The sequence below is a fragment of the Ammospiza caudacuta genome, chromosome 17, assembly GCF_027887145.1.
Source record: "Ammospiza caudacuta isolate bAmmCau1 chromosome 17, bAmmCau1.pri, whole genome shotgun sequence".
Lineage (NCBI taxonomy): Eukaryota > Metazoa > Chordata > Aves > Passeriformes > Passerellidae > Ammospiza > Ammospiza caudacuta.
Genome location: NC_080609.1, coordinates 14228049 through 14250169, shown reverse-complemented (window position 1 = coordinate 14250169; position 22121 = coordinate 14228049). Strand labels below are relative to the sequence as shown.

Genomic DNA, 22121 nt, shown 5'->3' with positions numbered 1-22121 from the left:
CCCCTTTTTTTTTTAAATAATTTTTTTTCCTCCCTAATTTTTTTTTTTTTTTGTATTCCTCTCTCTCTTTTTTTTTTTTTCCTTTTTTTTTTTTTTTTTTTTTTTTTTCCCTCCTCTTCCCTTAAGCGCCGCCGAGCCGCGCGCGCGGGGCCGGCCCGGGAAGGGGGGGGTGTGGAGGCGATGCTGCAGCTCGGCGGGGCCCCGCCGCTCCATGGCGCGGCCGCCACCGCGTCGCTCCCGCGCTGCTGCCCCTGAGGAGCGGAGCGGAGCAGCGGAGGAGCCGGGCGGCGGGCAGGGCGGCGAGCCGGCACCCCCCGCCCCAGCCCCGCACCGCCGCCATGCCCCGCGACCAGGCGGCCTGACCGCGCCGAGGTAGGACCCGCACCCGGATCCGCACCCCGACCCCGGGGCGGCGGTCCCGTCTCCCTCCACCCCCCCCCCCCCCCGAACCCCCCTCTTCCGCCACATCCCTCCCGCTTTTTGCCCCCCTTTAGCCGTTTTCCCCTTTATTGATGACTTTCCAGCCGGGATCCGGCCGCTCCCGCAGCCCCCGGGGTGAGGCTCGCCCCGAGCAGCCACGCAGGCAGGGTTTAATTAATTTCAAAATCCACTCGAAAATAATTTTTTAAAAGCCCCAACGAAGCAAAGCAATGAGATTTTTGGGGGTATAATTTTAGCATTTCTCCCCTCTTTCTTTTTCTTCCTTGTTTTGTTTTTTTTTTTTTTGTTTTTTTTTTAATCCTCCCTCCCCCGCGCTGGAGCAGCCGCCCGGGAGCCGGGACGGGCGGCGGGGCCGGAGCGGCGGCGGCTCCCGGGGCTCCGGTAGCGCTTGGAGAGGGTTTGAAGGCGAGAACCTCCACTTTATCCCCTCTGTGTTTATTACTTCTCGCTATCCCGGTGTAAAATACGGCGGCGAGTGGAGCCTTTCATCAGGCTGCGAGTACAAATATAGATAGTTTTATATATATGGTTGGGTTGGGGTTTTTGGTTTTTGTTTTTTTTTCGCTGTGCCGGGAAATGATAATACGGGTTTTGTTTTCCCGAGTGAAAGCGGCGCTGCGAAAAGGAAAAATAAAAAAGCCCAGCCCAAACAACAAGCCCAGTCGGTGGTTTGGAGCCGTGGGAATGAGCTCCAAAAGAAGCGAGAAACGGGGCTGCCGGAGAGATGCCGCCGCCGGAGCCCGCGGCGGGGGAGAAATTAAGAAAAGCGGGGAAAATAAAAAAAATTGAAGAACTGGGAAAAAAAAAGGAGGAAAAAGAAAGAAATAGAAGAAATATTTGAGTGGGTTTGGGGTTTTTTTTGTGTGGTTGTTATTCTGGGATTTGTGTGTTTGCTTTCCGGGGCGAAGTGCGGTGCCGCGTCCCCGCTGCTCGGTCCCGCCGGAGCCGGGCTGCGGGCGGGCGCTGCCCGGCGCGGCCGGGGCTGCGGGCGTGACAAATGTAACTCTTCGGAAAAAAAGTTTAAGTTCTTTAAATACTATTTTTAAATACTTAGGGTGTTTTTTTTTTTGTTTTTTTTTTTTTTTTTTTTTTTTTTGTCCCTGCCTTTTGCCACAAGTTTTCCTTAGATTTTTTTTTGTTTTTTCCTCCCCGCTTCTTTCCCGTTCTCTACCCTCCACTCCGGGAAGGTGCGGGTGGGTTTGGGGGGGGGGGGGGTGGGTATTTTGGGGGGTGGCTGTGAGCAGGGGGGTATCGGGGCATGTCGTCTCACCGCACCTCCCCCTTCTTTTTCTCCTTTGCAGGCAGCGCCGAGACCGCCGCGCCGGGGCTGGCTCCCTGCACCGCGCCATGGGACGCTTGGACGCCTTATTTTTGAAAACCATCTGATTTTTTGGGGGAGGAGGAGGAGGAGAAGGGGGGGTGGGGGGCGGGGGGGGGGGCGGGAAGGCGGTGGCGGGCATCGACAGCGATCCGGGAGACTCCGTGAAGCCGGCGAGTGGATGATGGATGGCCGAGATTTCGGGCCCCCCCGCTCGGTGCACGGCCCCCCTCCGCTGCTCTCCGGGCTGGCCATGGAGAGCCACCGCCTGGGAGCCACCGGCCGCCTGGCCCCCGCCGCTGGGCCCATGGCTGCCGGGCTCCCCGCCGCCCTCCAGCCCGGAAAATTCCTCGCATCGGGCATCAGCCTCCACTCCCATCCGGGTAAGGCTCCGCGGAACCCCCGCGCCTTCCCTGCCTTCCCTCCGTGGCGAACCCGGGATCGGGGTTTAACCCCCTGCCCCCCACCAAAAAAATACAAATCGTCGCGATAATTATATATATTTATGCGCTCGCAGCTTTTTTGCGTGTTTTCCCAAGTCTTTTCTGCCTCGCGTGGTTTTGATTTGGCGTAAAAAAAATAGGGGAATGGGGAAGAAGTACGAAAACAAATAGGGTGATGGTGGAAAAATAAGGGAATGGGGGAAAAATCGCGCTGATAGAAGTCCCCCCTTGCAGCGTACGGTTTTGTTGGCACTGAGGAAAATCCCCGCCGCGGCGGCTGCGGAATAAATCCGGGGAATAAATCCGATTTTCGGGAAAGCTGGGAGAGGCGCAGATCGGGTTGCGGAGGGACGGGGCTGCGCTGCCCGGTGCTGCGCTTCCCGGACAGCCAAAAAAACCATCCCTGGGCTGGGAAAAAGGGGTAAAATGGGGCTCTTTTGGTGATTTCTTGCCCGGTACAGCCCGAGCCCCGCTGAGGTTCCGCTGCCTCCGGGCAGCGCTGCCGGCACCGCTAGTTTTGATTTTTTTTTTTCTTTTCTTTTTCTCCGCAATTCTTATTTTTTAAACCCGCCAACAAAGCTTCCATGCCATGTACAGTGACTACTCCCTCCTTGCATTTTTTCCCCCTTCTCGACGCATTTCATCCTCGGGCAGCCCCACGGCTCCATATCCATTTAAAAAAAATGAAAATAGAAGAGTAGACGCTGAAATATACGCAGTTTATTCCCCCCCCCCGCCCAATCAGCTTTTTATTTATTTGTTTAAATTACTTTTGTCTTTTGGAGGCTTTTGATTTTTTTTCCCTATTTCCGAGCTCCCTTTCCCAGCGGATCGCGGAGTCCGGCACTGCTGGGAGGAGGACGCTGCCGCACTCTCCTGCCCACGGTCCTGTAGGAGGGCACAAGGGATTTCTGACCGTTTGATTTCCCTCCCTGGCTCTATTTTAATTTTTATTTTTTTTCCGCTTTCTTTCCCCTGGGCGTGGAGAGGTGACTCGGAGTTTACTTTAGGCGTTGAGAGGGTGACAGGTTTTGCAATAATAAACCTGCTTTTCTCCCAGCCGCCCGGGATGAATGACTTTGAAATTTGCAAACCTGATTGCCAACATCTGCAGAGAAGGAAGCAGCCTGAATCGAGGGAAAAAGATTTATTAGTTTTAGACTAGGTGGCAGTGCCAATTTCCCAGGTGCTAAGAGGAGAGGTGTAAAGCGAATGGGGCTGTGAAGCCAAGCACATGGGCAAACACCTTATTTTTTCCGTACCTTTTGTCTTTTTTTTTCCCCCTCCTTTTTTTTTTCTCCCTGGTTATTTTTTCCCCCTCTCCTCCACCTCCTAATGCAGCAGAATTTGGTCTTTGCAAAAATTCATCTGGACAATCTCAAGCCAAACCGAGATTGGATTCTTGGTATTTTTAAATTATTCTTATTTTTTATTGGGTAATTTTTTCTTTTTTTTTTTTTTTTAAGTTTTATTTCTCCTCCCAAAGTTTCCTTCTCTGAAGTTCAGGCAGGTCAGGAGGGAGGCACAGAGCTCTGGTCTCTCCAAGCTGACCAAGCTCCGTGATGCGGTCTGGGAGCTTTTTATCACACTGGGAGAAATCCTCAGATTTGGGTCTCCTCACAGAGGGAGTGGGGTGTATGATACCTCCAATTCTTTCTTACTGCGTTCTTATTTTATTTTTAAAATTATTTTTATTTTCATTTTTCTGGGAATTGTTTGAAATCCCGTGTCCCTGCACCTTAGTGGTCTCCCCGTCCACTCCCCGGCACGATCCTCGCAAAGCTCGGCTTTGTCACGTCAATTCCCAGTCAGGCTAAACTCCATTAAAAAGATCTGTACAATTAACAGCTGAAACTCCCATTAAACCACAGCAGCGGGATAGGCAGGGATATTTTTTTTGTTGTTGTTTTTTTACGGCTTTAACAATATCGCCTGAAATGATGATTGCTTCCTGCTACCGAGGCGCCCTTTGTAGGTTTGCGTTCGCGGTGCTGTTGGTGTGTGGTTTTGGTGCTTTATTTTTTTTGTTGTTGTTGTGTTTTTTTGGGGGTTTGTTTTGTTTTTAGGAGGGGTGGAACGCAAAGGCTTGTGCAAGGGGTTAAGAAAAGTGGGCAGGAGGCGAAGCCTTTAAATAGAGCCAGTTCAAACCGATCCTTAAATACCGCCGGGCTGAAGAAAGAGACTCTTGAATCCGTCCCAGCGTCCTCCGAAAATAAATACGCCCCTGTAAAAATAGCACGATTGGCCATATTTGAGAATCCAGTTATGGCCGGCACCGACTCCTTGTTTTTCCCGTACCTTCTGCTCGCTCCCGCAGCCGGGCTCTGCCCCACCGCCCAAGTGCCGCCGCCTGGGCTGTGTCCAGCGACCCCCGCACCCTCGGCTCCTCTCAGGGGGATTCCTGCTCCATGGTGGGGATTTCTGCTCCCTGCGGGCGGGGGGGACACGGGGACAGAAGCCCCTTTGTTGGAAGCGCAAGGAGGGAGGAGTGAGCTGGAGGCCAAGGCGGGAGCTGAGCCGGGGATGCCGTTCGCTGTCCCCCCTGTGCTCTTGGGCATCGCCATCTCCCCATCCCTGAGGAGGGCAGGGGGTGCTTTGTGGAAGGATAGCGGAGGAAAGGGAATGTTTGCAAAGGAATTTCATGCCTGGAGCTTGCTGGAAGGCTTAAAAAAAAGGCTGCAATTGATGGAATGAGGCAGCCGAGTCCATTAAAGCAAGGGCTCGCTCTGCTCTGCAGCAGCTCAAAATATGGAGGTTTATCGTTTTGTTCCTTCCCTATGCCGCTGTCTGTGGGTCCGGGTCTCAGCTCCATCCCGGAGGAGCGTGTTGTTCTTGGCAGGCTCTGTGTTTTGGGGAAGGTGGAAAAGGCTTCCTCGGACGCGATTGCGAAGGGCTGCTCTGGGACCGCGTCCCTGCCAGGCAGCACAGCAGCGGGGCTGTGTGTGAGCAAGGATCACCCATAGCCAAAAAAACCTCTCAGAGTTTAAAATAATATTAATAGTAATTAATAAAAATGTGTTTTTTGCTCTGTGCTGAGGTATCCTTTCTTGGGTGAGGGGGCTGCAGGAACAGATCTGTGTTTGTATAAAAGGATGCTCAGCCTCTTCCATTAAAAGATGCTTCAGAAGCACTTTTTAGTGCTCGGGCAAGGGGGCACACCACTATGGGCAGGGCTGACTAAATCCAGCTCCAAAGCGGTGGCTGGACGGAAAGCGGGCAGACAGAGCGAAGAGATTTTGGTTTCCCTGCTTTCCTACTTCACATTAGCAAGTGCATTCAAATGCAGGGATTTAAGGCAGATTGGAGACTGTCCTTGCTTCCAAGCCTGCTGTGCCCAGGGAGAAGTTTTCCAGACAGCTGGGCCAGGTAGGAGAATAGGAAAAGAAATAAAAATGCCCTTCCATCCCCCAGGACAGCGCTGCTGTGCCAGCAAAATCCCACTGTAGCCGTCCTTATAATGGCAAAATGGTGCTTCTGCTGAGCCCACAGATTTTGCAGGAGGCCTTGCTGTCGGCAGTGCCAGTGGAAGCACAATTCACTCATCATGCTGCATCCATGCTAAACTTGCTTTGCTGATAGAGGGACTGGGATAGCGTGGATTGGGCACTGGAGTGATCCGTGCCCTGCTTCTCCGTGTTTCTCGGAGCACGATGGCTCCCAGACCCGCAGTGGGATTTTGCCTCCGGTTTGGCACAGCTCTTTTTGGTCCCGTTTTGATGCTGCAAGGAAAATACCATCGGTGTTTAATGGCCCTTGAAATCGTGCTTCCCCCTCCCTGCCTGCCCGAGGGGTGGTGCAGGGGGCTCCTTGGGGCAGGGGCTCGGTGTAACACGGGAGGAATGCGGCCAGCCCGGAGACCTGCCTGCGAGGATGCCTCCCCTCCCTTGGGGCCCTGGTGAAACGAGATGCTTTTTGAGACGTGTTTTCAGGCAGAGCAGGGAGTGTGCCTGTCCCGGCAGGGCTCAGGGAGGTGGTGCTGGGCAGTGATGTTGTGCTGGGTCCCGTCACACTCCGCTCTTCACAGCCGGCATCCCCGGGGGTGGAGGAAGTGCCCGGCCATGGAGTGATGTCCCTGCAGCTCCCCCGGGCTGGCGGCCAACTCGTAGGCTGTGAGGAAGGCAGGAGCAGTGGCTGGGCTGAAATGGTGGTGGATTTGTGCATTTTTGGGAGCTTCCCACCCTGAGCTGCTGTGTTTCTCTAATGTCCCGGTGATTTTTCCCAAGGTTTTGGTGGGCTGTGGGGTTGCATTTCCATCCTTCAGGGGCAGTGGGAAGGAATGCTTCGTTGAAGTGCCCATCCCAAGCAGTTGTAGCTGGTAGGGATGTTGGGCTTGGAATGTGGACAAGAGCCCAAGGGCCAGTGTGGTGATGTAAACTTGCTGGGAGCAAGGTCCTGCGGGATCCTCTGCAGTGTGAGGATTTCCAACACCTTCCCAGGTGAATGGGCAGGAGTCTGTCCTTGCCTCTGGTAACACAAGGCTGGTGAAGGTGTCATTTATTGGTGTGGTTTCTAGCAGCCTTTCTCCCAGTTGGAGCGAGCCTTGCAGAGTACAGAGCCTTTGCCAGTACAGAGTCTCCTTGGTAGGGTTGGAAAACCACGGGTCCCGTCCCTGTCTGATGGTGTGCCAGAGAAAATCTGATCTGGAGGAAGAGCCGGCGCTAGAAATCCTAGCCGGGGGTGGCATGGGCCACTGGGCAGGTCCCTGGTGTTGGGGACAAGCTCCTGCTCTTTCCCAGCAGAACAGCTGTTGGAGAAATGGAAATCGCTGGGAATTAATCTCGCTGCAGACGTGGTTAGCAGAGCCGGGCTTTCGTAAGGGAAATTTTAGATCTCCTTCCTAGGATAACCTAGAGTAAAGCTGAAATTAGTTTATAATTATATAGTAAATAACCCCCCATCTCGTCATTTCACCATCTTCTGATGAATATGGAAATGAACATTGTTAATGGGAATTAACGTCATGATGGCAGCCGTCCAGGTGAGCGCCTTGCGGTTCGGCCGCGGCTGCGACCGGCGCGAGGGTGTCGGATCACCTCCCCGAGCTGGGGTTAGCGCCCGACGAGTCCAAACAAGGCCCCGTGTGTTTTCACCGTGCACTAAACTGGTCCAGTTAAAGCTCCAGGCAGGAGGTGGTGCAGGGAATCGGGGCCAGCCCGGCATGTGCTGACACGAAAGCTGCTGTGCCGGGACGAGGAGATGTTGGTCTGGGTTAGGTAACGTGATCCAGCATCGCCTGCTCGAGGTGCTGAGGACAAGGGAGGGCTTTGTTCAGCCTCGCTGCTGAAACGGAGCGCCCTGAACAACCTGAAAATGCAGGCAGGATGGAGGAGCCAAGGGCAGCCCTGAGCTCCCTGCCCATTGGAGCTGGGGCGAGGGAGCAGTGCTGTGTCCAGCTGCACAGCCTCTCGCTGGCTTTTCCAGCTTGGGATGCTCTTTGAAAACCAAACTTTGGGAGGGGACTGCTGCGGTGTGGCTGCCTCACCCTCACCACCAGGATTTGGCAGTTTCCTTCTCCCCATATATCCTCCCATCCCCGCATTTCAGGCTGGCTTCTCTCCGGGACACCACAGCTGGATGTCTGTGGGCATCACCACTCACCCACCAACCATCCCTCTCTGCTGTTTGTTTGCTTTGCTTATTGTTCCCTTCTCCCCAGCTCTTAAACAGCGGGGGACGGCGACCACCCAGCCCCTTTGGCTCGGTCCCCGCGGTGGGCGCTGGCTGGGGACGCGTGGCAGGAGCCCCCGGTGCAGCAGTGACAGTTGGGCTCGCTCCCCACGCCGCCAGGATCAGCTGCTGGGTGCACAATATGCTCCCGTTTTCCTCTCCAGCTGTTGCTGCTGACGGTTATGGGAAGCGAAAGGTAGTTGAGAGTTTGGCAGCGCTAAATCAGGGAAGTGATGGGCAGAAAGGAGGGGCAGAGAGGGGGGGGCTCAGTGTGTCTGAGGCTGGGTTTTGTTTAAATCCAGCCAGATTGAAATAGTGGCAAAAGGATTGAAGTGACCTTGGGAATAAATTTTATTGCCGGCGTAGCAGTGGCCAAAGAGCCATTTTGAGGGAGCTGGATGCAGGCAGGCAAGCCAAACATGGTGGGCTTGGAGCAAGGGAAGGAGCAATATTCAGGAGGGATTATGTCTTTTTAGAGGAATAACAGAAATTTTAAGGCACTCAGCTCTGTCTTTCTGGAGCTGTATCCCCGGCAACTTCTGCAAGGTTGCTCCTTCTTCTGCCTCCATCCATCTTATCCTGACGCATCCCTGCCAGCAAAGAGCTCTTTTTATGTTTGGTAGTTGGATGTATTGCCCCTAATTCCCTTCATGCCCCCATCCCTTCTCAGCAGAAATCCCTGTGACTTGAATATGCTTTTAACACATTTTTAATTGCTGTTAATTAAAAAAATATTTAAAATATTAACGGCGGTGGCCGTTGTGCTGGGGAGGAAGGATTGGGCTGTGTGCTGCTGTGGATGAAGCAGCTCCCGTGTTATCGGCTGGCGCTGTGTGTCATCCCGGTGTTTGTGTCCTGGTCTGCTGGGCGTGGGGACATCCCACACGCCGTGTCACACACAAGCCGAGCAGACAGGGCTCCAGCGAGGAGAGATCCGGGCGGGTGAGTGAGGAAGGTGCAGGCACCTTGGCGGGTGCCGTGGAGCTCGGCTCCGCTCGGATGGGCAGGGCACGCCGTGCCAGGCTCCCGGAGTGTGCCGGGGCTTCCCTCTGCAATCCCGGCGCTGCAGCAGGGCTTTCTCCTAATGAGATTAGTGACACAAAGCAGTAATTCTTCTGCTACTTTTAATGGATGTTCGGAGTTTGTGTGGGATCGGAAATTCCTGCTTTCATCAGATGAGCCCTCTCTGTGACTATTTTGTGGACACATCTTCCTTTCCTCGGCTTCAAGGCTGACAGTCATATTGGCACAAGTGTTTCAGGCTTTCCCCTCCTGTCCCCTGGACGTGGTGGATTTTATCTATGTCCTGCTTGAATCTCACCATCATCCCAAGCTGCTTTCATCTTGTGAAGGACACAAAAGCTTGGTGGCCTTCTTTGGACACACTAAACACAGGTGGGAGGAGGGAGAAGTGCAAAAGTCACTCTTGATCCATTTTTGCTGGTACTCCTTGGTCTCCCTAGTTGCAGATACATGTGTGTGTACATACATTTATAGGGCACCTATGTGGTGCCTCACCTGATGTAGGGCTGGCCGTCCCTGCCTGGTGTCATCAGGGCCAGCTTGGCAATTTGTCAAGAGCCCAAGGGCTTCTCTTCAATTGAATACGGATTTGCATAATTCATCAGGAATTAAACCACACTGCCATAATATTTACCCATGCATTTATCTCCCATTATCAGCAGTGGGGAGGTGTGGGGTCCTGGGCATTTGCTGGCCACAGATACACCTTTGCTTCATGGTTCAGTGTTTTTTTGATGCAGAAAAGGTGGCATGGACTGATGTTCAAGAAAGTGTGGGAAGGGCAGCAGCATCTGGAAGGAAAAAATCTGAGTGTGGGGTCAATAGGAGAGACTTGGCTGAGATTTTGAGCCTGGTTTCTTAAGGAAAAGATTGTTATGAGATTGTGATCTGTGTGTGGATCCCTTTCTTCCACCCCCAAATACCTGCAGCCCATCACTGAATTTTTCCCAGGGTGGTTTCAGTCCCTGCAGATGCTGTTTAAGTAAGTGCTGGGCTTTGGGAGAGGAATGCATTCACTCCTGTGGCACACAGAGCAGCACATGCTGATCTGGGACCATCCAGCTTCACCTTGCACTCACTGTGTCCTGGCTATGCTGTATCCAAGGGGAATCATGAAGCCAGAGCTGACGGATTCGTTTGGGTCATCGGCAATGTCCTTGCTGCACCCTGGGCTGTTTCTCAGAGCTGATCCCCTTTTGCTGCTGGCCCCCAGTGTTGGGCTCAGTGACTGCTGAGCACACAGGCAGTGGTGATGTGGTGGTGCCCAGCTCTGCTCGTGGGGCCGTGCCTCAGTTTTGCCTTGCAGTGCCACCCCCTTTGCCAAGCACCCCGAGAGGTGCCGAGCCGCAGCAGCCGCTTTGCAGACGGGAGGGTTTAAAATAAGCAGCGGCGGAGGCTGCGTCTCCCGGGCTTTGAGTCATCCCCGCTCGTGCTGACTGCGCCTGGCAGGAGCCTGGAAGGCAAAACAAACCCACATCCAGCTGCCACCTCCCCGCCAGATGTTCGTGGTGGGGTGGCTGGTTGGGTTTCGGTGCTGGATCCACCGGCGGAGCAGATGGAGCTGCTGCGGGGAGATGCCACCTCTCTGGTGGCTGTGGTGAAACCCTGGTGGAACTGGTGGCCTGGGGCAGTCCCCAGCTTGGGGAGGACCATGGGGAGGAAGGGGTGAGATGGGCAGCACTGGTCTGGCACTGTGCAGGCCTGGGTTTGCGGGATGAGGGGTGCTGAGGCTCCTTCCAGCGCTCCTGACCTTGGGTGTGGTGGGACCATTCTGCCTGTGAGCTGTCGCTGTGCTGGACAGGAGGACAGGCAGGGAGGAACCCAGGGGTGATCCTGCTGTGAACCCCCTCTCACCACCCCATGCAGAGGTAAGGCAGCCAGGCCAGTGGGTATCCATGGCCAGTGATGGAGAGCAGAGGAGAGGAGCAGGCAGGTGGCATTTACCTTTCCGTGGGCACCTGGTGTGTGTCCAGGGCTGGTGCTGCCCATCACACAGCAGAGTTTAATTTCTCAATGGGAGGGCAGGGAGATGATGCTGCACAGTCCCATTTAACCTGCTAGTGACCTGATCTTAAGTCATTGTGGCTGAAAATAGACCGTGTTCCCTCCAGGGCATGGCTAATGGTGCTGGGAAAGCTGGGATCTCTCTTTGAAGGCTGATTTAATTGCTGCTGGCAGGCACTCGGTGCAGGTGATGTGGGGACCAGCACTGGTGCCATCCCACAGTAACCTCCCCCACCGAGCTCCTGAAGCTCTCCTGGCTCTGGCAGGGAAGGTAACGAGCTCTTTTCTAATGAAGGCACGGACAGTGCGTGGGTGGTGCCTGGTTAAATATACGGGCAGGGCTTGGGAGGGGGGGGCTGTCTTGTTTGTATCATCTTCTGCACTGAGTTTGGGTGATTTTAAAAAAAATAAGATTTTAAAAATGGAGTGGGTTAAATTTCTGTGCTTAGGAAGGAGGGGGAGCACCTGTACTAAAAGTGTGCATCCAGTGCAAGGAGCAGAGGCAGTCTTGCTGGACACCAGTGGGTAAAGAATCTTCAACATGATGAAGGATGAACCAGAGCAAAGGCATTTTCATGCTGTCCTAGAAAATCAGGAGAAAGGCAAGGCTGCAATCTAGCAGCCAGGTTCTGCATTCCTGAAGATTCTGCTAATCAGTTTGAGAGTTAAAATTATTATTTTTTCAATTTCCATACAGCATTTTAGTAAATGTGCTGCTGAAGACTCCATGGTGTCACTCCTTGCTGTTTAAGGCGAGCTGTGTGGTTGTGTGGTGAGAGCCTGGAGGTTTTGGTGGGCCCCTGTTGGGTAGTCAGGTTTAATTATGCCAGTGGAAAAGGAGAGACATCCGACGTGGTGGGGGATTTCAGGCTGGGGGCATGTGGGAGAAGCTTCTGTAGCAGCTGGCAGTGACCCAGGATTGTTGACACTGGTTTGGGTGTCAGGATTAGCGTGGGACCAGATCGCTGCTTCCCAGACCCCGTGTTTGAGGCTCAGTGGACTGGCTGCACATCGTGCCAAGAATCCCACTGGGATGGTTTCCATCTTGACCACCTTCAAGGAAAGGCCACCTTCACTTTGCCAGAGTGATTTGTGTCCCCACCTGGGTGGCTTCTTGCTGTCCCCATGGAGATGCTGCTAATGGGGAGCTGGTGGGTGACCTTTTGGGGGATCTTCAGAGTGTCCTGTTGGTGTCCTTTCCCTGAGGCATTGTCATACCTTGGATTGCCTTTAGTTGGTTGCGTGGTGGAAACTAAGTCTCCAGGACACTGGGGCAGAATCAGTCCCTTGAGCCACTTCCCATTTTCTCCTCCTCTGCCATCTCCAGGCTCTTGGGGCTGTTCCAGCTCCTGGGTGAGGAGGTGAGCGGCAGAGCTCGTCCTGATGTTATTTATTTCCATGGAAGCAGGAAACCCTCTCCTGCCCTGTGCTGACACCCTGCCCTTCAGTGTCCTGTGGCTGTGGGGGGCTGGTGATTCACCACGAGGGTGAAAATCATGGCATGGCACGGGCACGGGGGGAATGGCTGCGGGAGGGCTGGTCGGAAAGCTGGCGCGGGCGCGCAGCGTTCCTGCGCTGACGCAGCTGCGAGCAATAGTAAATATTGAGCAAGAGCCACTTAAAAATAAAGCAGCCTGGACACAGATTCCCACGTGGAATAAAATAAAATTAAAAGAAACAATAGAGAGAGCCGTGCTGAGCTGGAGGGAGATTTCGCCTTGGCTTTTAAGGTAGTGATTTTTGCAGCTGAAGGAAAGCGGCGCGGCGCTGTTCAAGCCAGCGGAGTCTGGGAGTGCGGACCCCCCACTGGAGGATGCTGTCTCCGAGCACACCAGGGCCCTTAGAAGATTAAATGGGGAGTTAAATTGCCCTGGCTGTTCTGGATCCCGGGGATGGGATCGAAGGCTTTCAGGGGATGCAAAGAATTGAGGCTGTAAATTAGGGCTTTGAAGCTACTGCCAGTCCCGTGGCATGGGGTGTAAATATGGCTTTTGGGGCGGTTTATGGCGCGGAGAGTGGTGGGTTGTGACATCAGCTTGTGCCTGCTGGGACAGGGATAGGGACAGGGATAGGGACCAGCCACCTCTGGAGTTCCAGGCACATCTGATCCTTGAGCTTTGGTTTCAGCCCGGCATGTTCAGGGGTTCGTATCGCTGGTGTCTCGTGCATGGCACGGAGTCAAAGCGTCTCCGGTGCCTCGGGTGTCACTGGAGCTGCCCCGGCAGGCAGGGGAGGAGGTGGCAAAGATTTACACTGTCAGCACTCCGCCTCGCAGCTGTTTGCAGCCATAAATGTGTGCATGAGGAATAGCTGAGGCTGTGCCTCACCGGGCTGCACGGGGCAGAGATGGGGAGGTGTGTGCTGCTGCAGGGGGAGCCCGGAAAGTCTTCCCTGGGAATCTGCTGCTTCTGCAGGGAGAGGATAAGGGATGCACCGATGGTGGTAAGCACAGGCAGCTGTGTGGTGTCTGTCCTGCTGGTGGTGGGAAGGAACTCACTGTGCTTGGACCTTCCCTGCTTTCCTCCCTTCCTCCCTGCCTGCCGGGGGGGACGTAAGCGTTTATCCAGCTGTTTGTGGCGTGGACTGTTGTCCCAGTTGGCAGCCTGTGAGGCTCTGCGGGCCGGACTGGGGAAGAGGTGATTGTGTTCCTGGCCAAGGGCGGCTGCAGCTCCTGCTCTGTGCCGTGCCCAGCGGCCCGCTGAGAACTGGCTGCCGCCGGGCTGCAAATCTCCCCTGAGTGCCTAGAGTTCAAAACATCCCATGGAAATAAACCCAAATTCTTGCTGCTGTGTTTCCCAGCCCTGCTGGGCTCATATTGGAGAGTCCAAGGGGGTCAGGCTTTAGCCCCTTGCAGAGCACTATGTGATGCTAGCCTGAGTCCTGGCAATGTGCTCATCCATCATGGCCCAGGGAGCATTGGGAGAGATGCTGGCAGTTGGAAATATTTCATAAGTGGCAGAAATGTATAACGGGCTGATGGGGGAGAATTACTTCACTTCTCCCGGGGTGCTGGAGGCTACTGGTCTTCCGGTGCCAGGGCTGTGGCTTCTCAGACAAGGATGGCTTGTGCCCAGGGCTCAGCTTCAGGGTGTGCTTTGCAGCCAGCAGTGCACGTGGCCACCTGTTCTCCCACACCAGCCAACAGGATTGTCTAGCTGTGCTGGGCTTGATTAAAGGTCTTTTCCAACTGGAAAGCTGTCCTGAGGCATGAGCAAAGGCTTTGTGGATGCTGCTTCTCTCTGGTGTGCTGGTGCTCTTGGTTAGTTTGGAAACATGGAACCAGACTGGGAGAGTGAATTCCCCATTGAGTGGTGTCTCCATTTGCTCCCACTTGATGCCCTTCACCCTTCATGGGTGTCCAAGTGAGCTGTCCCCTCTGTAGCATGTTGGCAGCAAGTGGGGATGCTGAAGGTGCCTGCAGCTGAGGAGGGTTGGAGCAGCTTTCCCAGTGCTGGCACACACCCGTGTCACCTCAGGCGTGTAGCCTGGCTCATTGGCCGCAGCTATGTCGGTGGAGGAGATACATTCAGTTGCAGCATGTTGCTTCCAGCATGCCCTCCTCCTGTCTGGCTCTTTCACAACCCAGGCTTGACTGACTTGTCCAGCTGGGACCGAATTTTAGGCTTGAAGTGTGAGGGGCCACGTTGGAGAAAGCCCCACAGGTTTAAAACTCTTGGTGACCAGTAGCAGCCCGCCTGCTTCCCCCAGCTCTGCCTGGCGGTGCTTTCTGTCAGCTCCCTCCTCAGAGGGACCTTTGGCAACCCCGAGCGGGCTGAGCACGTGGGGTCTGTTTCCCTCCCACTTCCCCCAGCGTGACCTCCGGCCTCCAGACGTTTGGTGTGCGGTTTGTGCGGTCGCTGCTATCTCATCTCCCTATCGGTCACATCCCCTCTCGGTGGTGACTCACCCGAGGCCGTACCTCTTCCCCCGAACCCGTGCCGCCGTTTCGGAGAGCTGAGCAAAGATGAAGAAGATGTTTGCAAGTGGGCTGACACATCTGCGCCCGCCAAGTTCCTCTAATAACAGCCCTTAGTGATTTATGTCTCAATTGTGCAAAACAGATATGTTTTATAATCTTGGAGCTGGAAGGGAGGAGGACAGGTGTGCTCATCCACTGCAGCAACTGGAGCATCACAGGGGTTGCATTTTGGCTGCTGGCTATAGGGATAAAGTGGTTTGAGGGACCATCTCTGTGCCCTGAACCCTTTTACCCCCAGAGCTGGACTGATTTGGATCATGTGTGTCCCTGCTGGCATGACATAAGTTTTGGTGGTGCCTTTCCCAGGCGGTCAGAGGCTGAGCTAATGGGCACACGCATGTGTTTGGCATGGTGTAACTTGGCAGGGAAGGGGGGGCACAGCCAGTCTGGGCTTGGCAGTGCTGCCAGCTTGCACCTCCCTGCCTGTGCTGTGGTGCCAGACCGCCTCTGGGCAAGCGGTCGGCTGGAGGAGCGTGGCTCAGCCTGCCGAGACCTGTCGCCGTGTCCCTGGGCAAAGCGGATCTTGTGCTGCTTCAGCAAACACTCTGGCCCCAGGCAGATGGAGATGGTTGTGGTTTCCCCTTTTCCCCTCCCTTTCTCCTGGCAGATGCCCATGGTTGGGGTGAGCTGTGCGTTGCTCACTGCGGTAGAATTTCTCCCCTTGGCATCGCTTTCTGGCACAGAGATCCAAGGAGGCAGTGGCTCACCCGCGGCCGCCTCCTGCGAGCGCAGCTCCGCGGCACATGGAGGAGCAGCTTCACCTCCAGGCCCTGCCCAGGGCACTGGGGCAGCAGGTTCTGGGCTCCGTGTGAGTCGTACGCCAGCAGCCTGTCAGCGTGGCTGCTGGAGGGCTCTGCAGGGGAAGGGATGTTCTGGCAGTGCCTCGAGGTTGGATTTGCATTGGGCTCATCCCCAGGAAAGCTGTGGTTCAGATTTCTCCTCCCTACTCCAGCTCTGGTTCCTGGCAGGGAAGAAGCCAGATAAATACAGCCTGTGCAGCTTCTTCAGGCACTTTGCAAGGGGAAAAACAGTGTCACTGGTAGACCCGAGGCTGGAGTTTGAGTAGTTCTCTGGTTTTGCTGCTGGTCAGCTGCATGGTGCCCCAAGTCATTGCACCTGCCTGTGCCTCAGTTTCTCCAGCTGCAGAGCTTTGGAATGTGCTTTGAGCTCCTGTGCTAGGCTTATGCCTCTCCAAGGAGCAGTGCTGCTGTTGTGGGCTTCTGGAAGTTACTGGGAAGAGCTGCCAGGTGTGAGGTGGCTTTGGTGGTTGGCTGGTGGCATCAGCTCAGTTCTGCTGCTGTTTCCCAGCTTGGCATGGTGACACTTCCCAACCTATCCATCTGAACCCGTCCCCAGCTTGGACACTTTGCATTCCTCCTCCTTCCTCTGCAGCCCTGAGCTGAGGCTGGGTCACTGTTGCAGGATGGGATGATGCTGACCGGGGAGGAAGCCCCAGAACGTTTGGGGCTGGGACTCAGCCTGGGCAGAATATGATGCTGAAGGCAGGGAGATGCCCTCGTAGGACCAGGGATGTAACTGGTATCAAAATGCCTCTTTGAGTATCAGTAACTTAATCTCTGTGCAGGTGTCCCTGTGCCTGATGGCAGCCCAGGAGTGTGTCCCTTCCCTGGAGCCCTGCAGGTGGCTTCCTGTCCTTGCAGCACATGCAAGTGGGGACATGCCATGGGTGTTTGTGCACAGTGGTGTCTGCAGCATGGGATGTGTCTCACCGTGTTCCCCGTGCTGGTGGTTCCTCCTGTGCTGGTGGAGCAGCTGCAGCTGGGATTGATGCCTGGCTGGGAGAAGGGGCTCACGTGGGGATGTCTGTGGCCAGAGCCTCCGGGCTGCTATGGCATGGGGTGCTCCAGGGACTTTTCCATGCTGCAGCCATGTGCTCTGCCAGATGGGACTGGTGTTCCCTTGGAAATGTGTCACTCCTGCTCCAGATGCTGGCTCATTGCCAGCCCAGCCCTGCTGGAGCAGTGACAGTGACACTGCCGAGGCATACCTGGCATGGAATGGAGCTGCTCACAGCTAAGCTAAGCTGGGTTCTACCCACCTCTCTCCAGCTCTGGAATAAGAAAAGGTGTTTGGAAATCTTCATTGCGGACGTTTTGGGGTTACTAAGGAGAGGCCCGAATGTTGCATGCACGCTTAGCGCCTTTGCAGCGCTGTGCTCAGGGTTAAACAGCAGGTTTTACCTGCTGGGAAAGCAGGCTCTGAGCTGAAGATCAGGGGCCCAGCAGCTCCCCTGGTCCTGCTGCTGCAGGGCTGGCGTGTTGGGTGCCGCCGCTGGGATCTGTCGGGTGATGGCCGCGGGCCAGGAGCTGCGCGGAGCACCGCGGCGGTGAGGCACATATGCCGGCATGCAAACATGTACGCCAAAGAGATCCTGGCTGTCTAAATAATGTGAAATATTGACTAGCTCTCACAGATGGTGCTCCACGTGCAGCTTCAGGGACTGAACTTCTCTGTCTCCCCTTGGGTTTTGGTGTGATGTTGTTTTGAGGCAGTTGGATGCTGGACTCTTGACAAACTTGTTGCTTTCAGTGAGATTGTAGAATTTGGGGCAAGTTGGTTGTCAGTGCAGGCTGAGGGGAGGGGAGGAGGGTTGCAGAGGGCTTGACTGGCTCCTTCAGATATTCCTGATGGCTTTAAATCAGTTTTGAAATTATGGCATGGACTGGGATGCTGATTCTGGGGAGGGTTGGGTTTGTAGTGTTGCGCGGGTGTCGTTTGGTGGCAGTGTTGGAGAGGAATTGCTGCCTGTAGCCAATAGTGTGTGTTATTACCACTATTATGGTGATTGTATTCACTGAGGAAATGCTGATGAGGACGATTTGCATGAGGGTTTTGCTGGGGACCCAGTGTCCAGGACATTCAGACCACTGGCAGCAGGGTTGTTAGGATATGCTGCTTTCATATCAGCTCCTGGATGTTTGTCACACTTTCTCTGTTTTGCCTTCCTCTGGGATAAGATGCTGAGTCTGGATATGTGAGCTGCTCTGGAGGATGCTCTCGTGTTTTCCCAAAACCTGAACCCAGTACTGGGCACCTGCAGAGGGAATTAGCTATGTTGGCAAAGCCGTGCTGGCAAGAGGGTCTTATCATGGCTCTGGAAGCACACGGGGGAGTGCCCTCACCCACAGGTCTCTGTACTTGTGATAAAACCTCTTATCAGCCAGGTGGTTTGGTCGCAGAGCCCTCAGGTGTCAGGCTCTGCTCAGGAAGCATCATGCTCCATTTGCTGCAGAGTTGGAACCCTGGGTTGAGCTGGGTGACCTGCAGTGTGGGGTCAGTACCTGAAGTGAAGTCCCGAAGCTGGGGTCCCTGCTCTGGGCTGTGTGTGCTGTGTGTCATCGCCTGTGTCCCTGCCGCCACCGCTGCTCCTGGCGTGCGAGGGACTGACAGCCACAACAGTCTGTGCTCCTGCGGGGCTTGTTCCAAGGCAGCGTGCTGCTCGGGATAAAACATGTTTCCCTCTTCTGTTTCCCGTTTTCTGCAGGCTTTTCCCATCTGCCTAACGGTCTCTACCCATCGTACATTCCCCTGAGCCACCTCGAACCTCCCAGTGCCGGCAGTCCGCTCCTGGCCCAGCTGGGACAGCACAGCCTCTTTGAGTCACAGAAAGGTGAGTCTGGGACCCTGTGTGCCCTTCCCATCGGTCACCCCTGGGTGCTTACCCTGTCCCTTGGGCTTGTTTTGCTGCTGGAGCTGCTGGATGCTGGAGTGTTGGGGGTGAGGAGCAGGAACTGCCTTGGGTGGTCAGCCAGGGATGTTTCCTGGGCTGAGCGGTACCAAGGTTTTGGATGTGGAAGCCTCCTTGAAGCCCCAGTATGCATGAGACAAGACTGTCTTACATCCCACATGGAGGAACCTGCTTGGTCCACTTTGCCCTGGGCATTTTTGTTTAAGACATCCTTGAAATCCCTTCTTTCCTGGTTTCCCACCTCTTGCCTGTCTCTGTGTAGGAGTGAAGGCGTTGGAAGCCTGTGATAATTTTGGTTGCTTTTACTCTGCAGATGGATTCTACCTGTCCAGCCATGCAGGCCAGTCCGCTTTGCACCCGCAACCTCCCCTCTCAAGGACCGTGGGCAGCCACACGTCGAGCACTTTGCTCCGGGAGAAGGACCTGGGGCAGCTGCACAAGAGCTCGAAAGAAGGCCTGAAAGACCCCGGTGGGAAGGAGCGGGCGTGCCGGAGCGATCTGCCCCTGCCCTTTGCCAAGAAGGAGAGCAAGCCCAAGGAGGAGCCCCGACCCCGCAGTGTGGTGGACCTCACGCAGGACACCAAGCCCGAGAGCGAGCGGAAAGTGAGCGTGGTGGAGAAGGCGGCGAAGGTCGGCGAGCGCCTCTCGCCGTTCCTGGCTGAGCACATGCCAAACCGGGGCGCAGGCGGCGGGGAACCCAAGTCCAAGAACCCGCTGCAGAGCTCTTCCCTCAGCAACTGCAACGGCGGCGGGGACCCCATGCTGAAGGTCCTGGGAGCCGAGCAGGACCGCTGTGCCAAGGACCCCGCTCGGCACGACGAGAACATGAGGCCTTCTGCGCACGCCCACGCGGAGCGGCTGAAGCGGGGGGAGCCCCTCCTGCCCTCCGTGGGCGCTTTGCACATCTCCTGTAGCTGTCCATCCCCACACCCCTCACAGACGGGGAAGATGACGCCAGCCACAACATTCCCTCCGCAGCCCGTCCATTCCAGCATGTACACCATCTTCCCACCGGCCAAGGAGCTGGGGAGGGAGCACAAAGTAATCGCCCCCACCTTCGTGCCTTCGGTCGAAGCCTACGACGAGAGGAGCGGGCCCATCCAAATCGCCTCCCAGGCCCGTGACAACAAGGGGAAGGACAAGGACCTTGGCAAGGTGGGGGTGCTGCAGTCACCCACGGAGCGGTGCCTTGCAGATGCCTCCCGCACACTCTTGTCCCAGGACTTTTCTTGTCACAGTGATGCCAAAAGGATGGAGGTTCTGAGAGAGAAGGGTTCGGTGATCAGGACGAACTCCATGGCACTGAAGAGACAGGTCACTTCAGAGCCCTTCCTCAACCGGCCGGGGCTGGGCTCTCCGGAGAGCAGGGAGTTCCTGGCCTCCAAGGATTTGCTGAAGCCGAGTCCGGAGGCAGAGCATCGCCCCTGCGAGCGGGAGCGCTTCCAGAGATCCAGCTCCAAAGAAGCAGCAAAGGTCTATGGCACTTTGGACTCTTCCCGGCAGCACCTGGACCACGGTCAGCTGAAACCGCCCGAGCAGAAGTGGAAGCCCTTTGAGATGGGCAACTTTGCCACCACGCAGATGGCGGTGCTGGCCGCGCAGCACAACCACGTCAGCCGGGTGGAGGAGGAAGCCAAGAAGGTCTACCTTGACCCCAGCGGTTTGCCGCGCTCCTCGGTGGTGGGCTCGCGGGGCGCCGCCGACGTGCTGCACCCCGCCTCGCACGGCGAGGGCTCGGCCATGCAGAGCCTCATCAAGTACAGCGGCAGCTTTGCCAAGGAGACGGCGTCCCGGCAGGGCTGCGGCAAAAAGAGCCCCTTCGGGGGTTTGGGCAACGTGAAGTTGGACTCTGCACAGCTGGGAGCCTCCAAGGTGCAGCAGCTGCTGCTGCAGCAGCCTGCGAAGCAGCTGAAGAGGGACCCTGAGAGACCCGAGAGTGCCAAATCCTTCGGCCGGGAGAGCATCGGCTCCCAGGGCGAGGTGGAGGTGAGGCACTTGCCTGTGGGCATTGCCGTGGCCGTGGCCCGGCAGAAGGACAACAGCAGCAGCAGCAGCAAACTGGGGCCCAGCTTGGCAGACCGGGACCGCTCGCTGTCTCTCAGCAGCATCAAAGGTAGGTTCCCCAGGGTTTGTCTCAGGGCTTCCCTGGAGGATCTGTTCCCTGGGAAGAGCAACCACCCAGTGCAGGCTGCGTGCCATGAACTGAGTTTGGCATCTTCAGCTGCATTTCCCTCCCTTGCCAGCCAAGGACGTGTTGTAAACCACAGTGGGAAGCAAGACCCCCTGTGCAAGAGGCAGTCAGTCTCCTGTCCCCACTTTCATCCCCTTTGAGGACAATCCTACTTCATGAGTTTGATTCATTAGCAAAGGGAGTGACAGAGAAACCTCTCGAACCACCTTTGTGCTGGCGTTGTAATCCTATGATTTTGATTTAAGCCGTGGTGCTGGCAGGAGGGGGATGGCACCAGAGAGATTTTGGTCCTCTGCTTGACTTGTATAGCAAGATAACACCCGAGGGCTGCCTGGCACGGGGCTCTGCTGTGCCAAGGAGCGATGCCAAAGTGGTGAGCAATGCTCAGCTTTCCAGTTTTCCCTTGCCTTCCCCATCTTTCTGCCTTTGCCCCCCTCTCCCAAACTTGAGTGGCAAGAAGCAGTTTCCCTCAGGGGCAGCAGCCCCTCTCCTCATTCCCATCACCTCCCAGAGCCCTCCCCACAGCCGGGAGCCGGCCGAGGAGCTCGTGGGCAGCACAGGGAGCTGTTTGTTCAGCCGTTCAATCGTCCCAGACGCTCCCAGCTTGCGTTAAATGTAATTTACTGAGCCGAACTAAAAGGCTGCAAACAAGGGTTGAATTCTGGCAGGCCTCTGGGCTCGTTGCTAAGTGATGCAGTTGGCTTTCAGACAGAAAACAAGACTGCTTTTCTCCTCCTCTCGCCCCCCAAATGCTGCCCCCCCTTTGTGTGCCAGGAGATATTCGTCTAATAACATTAGCTTGCTTGCGCTGAGTGGACGGTGCTTGAATGTTTAGACCTTTTAAGAAGGAGAAAGCAGGCTTTAGTTGGCTAATCTGTAGTATTTGGCAAGTAAAATGCAAGTATTTAGTACCGGGCATTGGTTGTCAAGGGAACGGACCTAAGCCTTTCCTCCATGCATAACTGATTGAATTTTTCTATGCAGTCCGTGCGTCATGTTCATATATATAGACAGAATGATCATTCACTGTCTGGACAATCATCGTTCTGTCCAGAAAAGGGACTGTCCTGTTGGTGGGATGGAGGATGGGCAGGAATTAGAGGTCCTGCAGTGTTTGTGTTTGGATGGGGGGGTGGAAAAAAGATGATAAACTCGTCTAGAAATAAAGGAGCACAAGGGATGTAGATGGGAGAGGGAGGAGCAATGATAAAATAACAAAATAATGTGTTTCTAATGAAAGGCTGGGGGAGGGGATGTACTCACCTTCTGCCAAGGAAGGGAGGGAGGCTGTGAGCTCTCCAAGGAATTGCTCCATATTGCTGAAACACCAAAGAGACAGCTGGGCA

At 55.2% G+C, this 22121-nt stretch overlaps 1 protein-coding gene across 3 annotated transcripts in view; it reads left to right on the top strand.

The window, feature by feature from the left end:
- The first annotated feature begins 1895 nt into the window (after positions 1 to 1895).
- The window catches only part of TNRC18 (trinucleotide repeat containing 18), a 54547-nt gene continuing 34321 nt past the window's right edge, over positions 1896 to 22121 (top strand). For all 3 annotated transcript variants that reach the window (XM_058815665.1, XM_058815664.1, XM_058815663.1), the window contains exons 1-3: positions 1896 to 2142; positions 18381 to 18506; positions 18898 to 20697. In XM_058815665.1, the coding sequence (XP_058671648.1) occupies positions 1941 to 2142; positions 18381 to 18506; positions 18898 to 20697 (2128 nt within the window). In that variant the 5' untranslated portion in view covers positions 1896 to 1940. The remainder of the gene's footprint in view (positions 2143 to 18380; positions 18507 to 18897; positions 20698 to 22121) is intronic.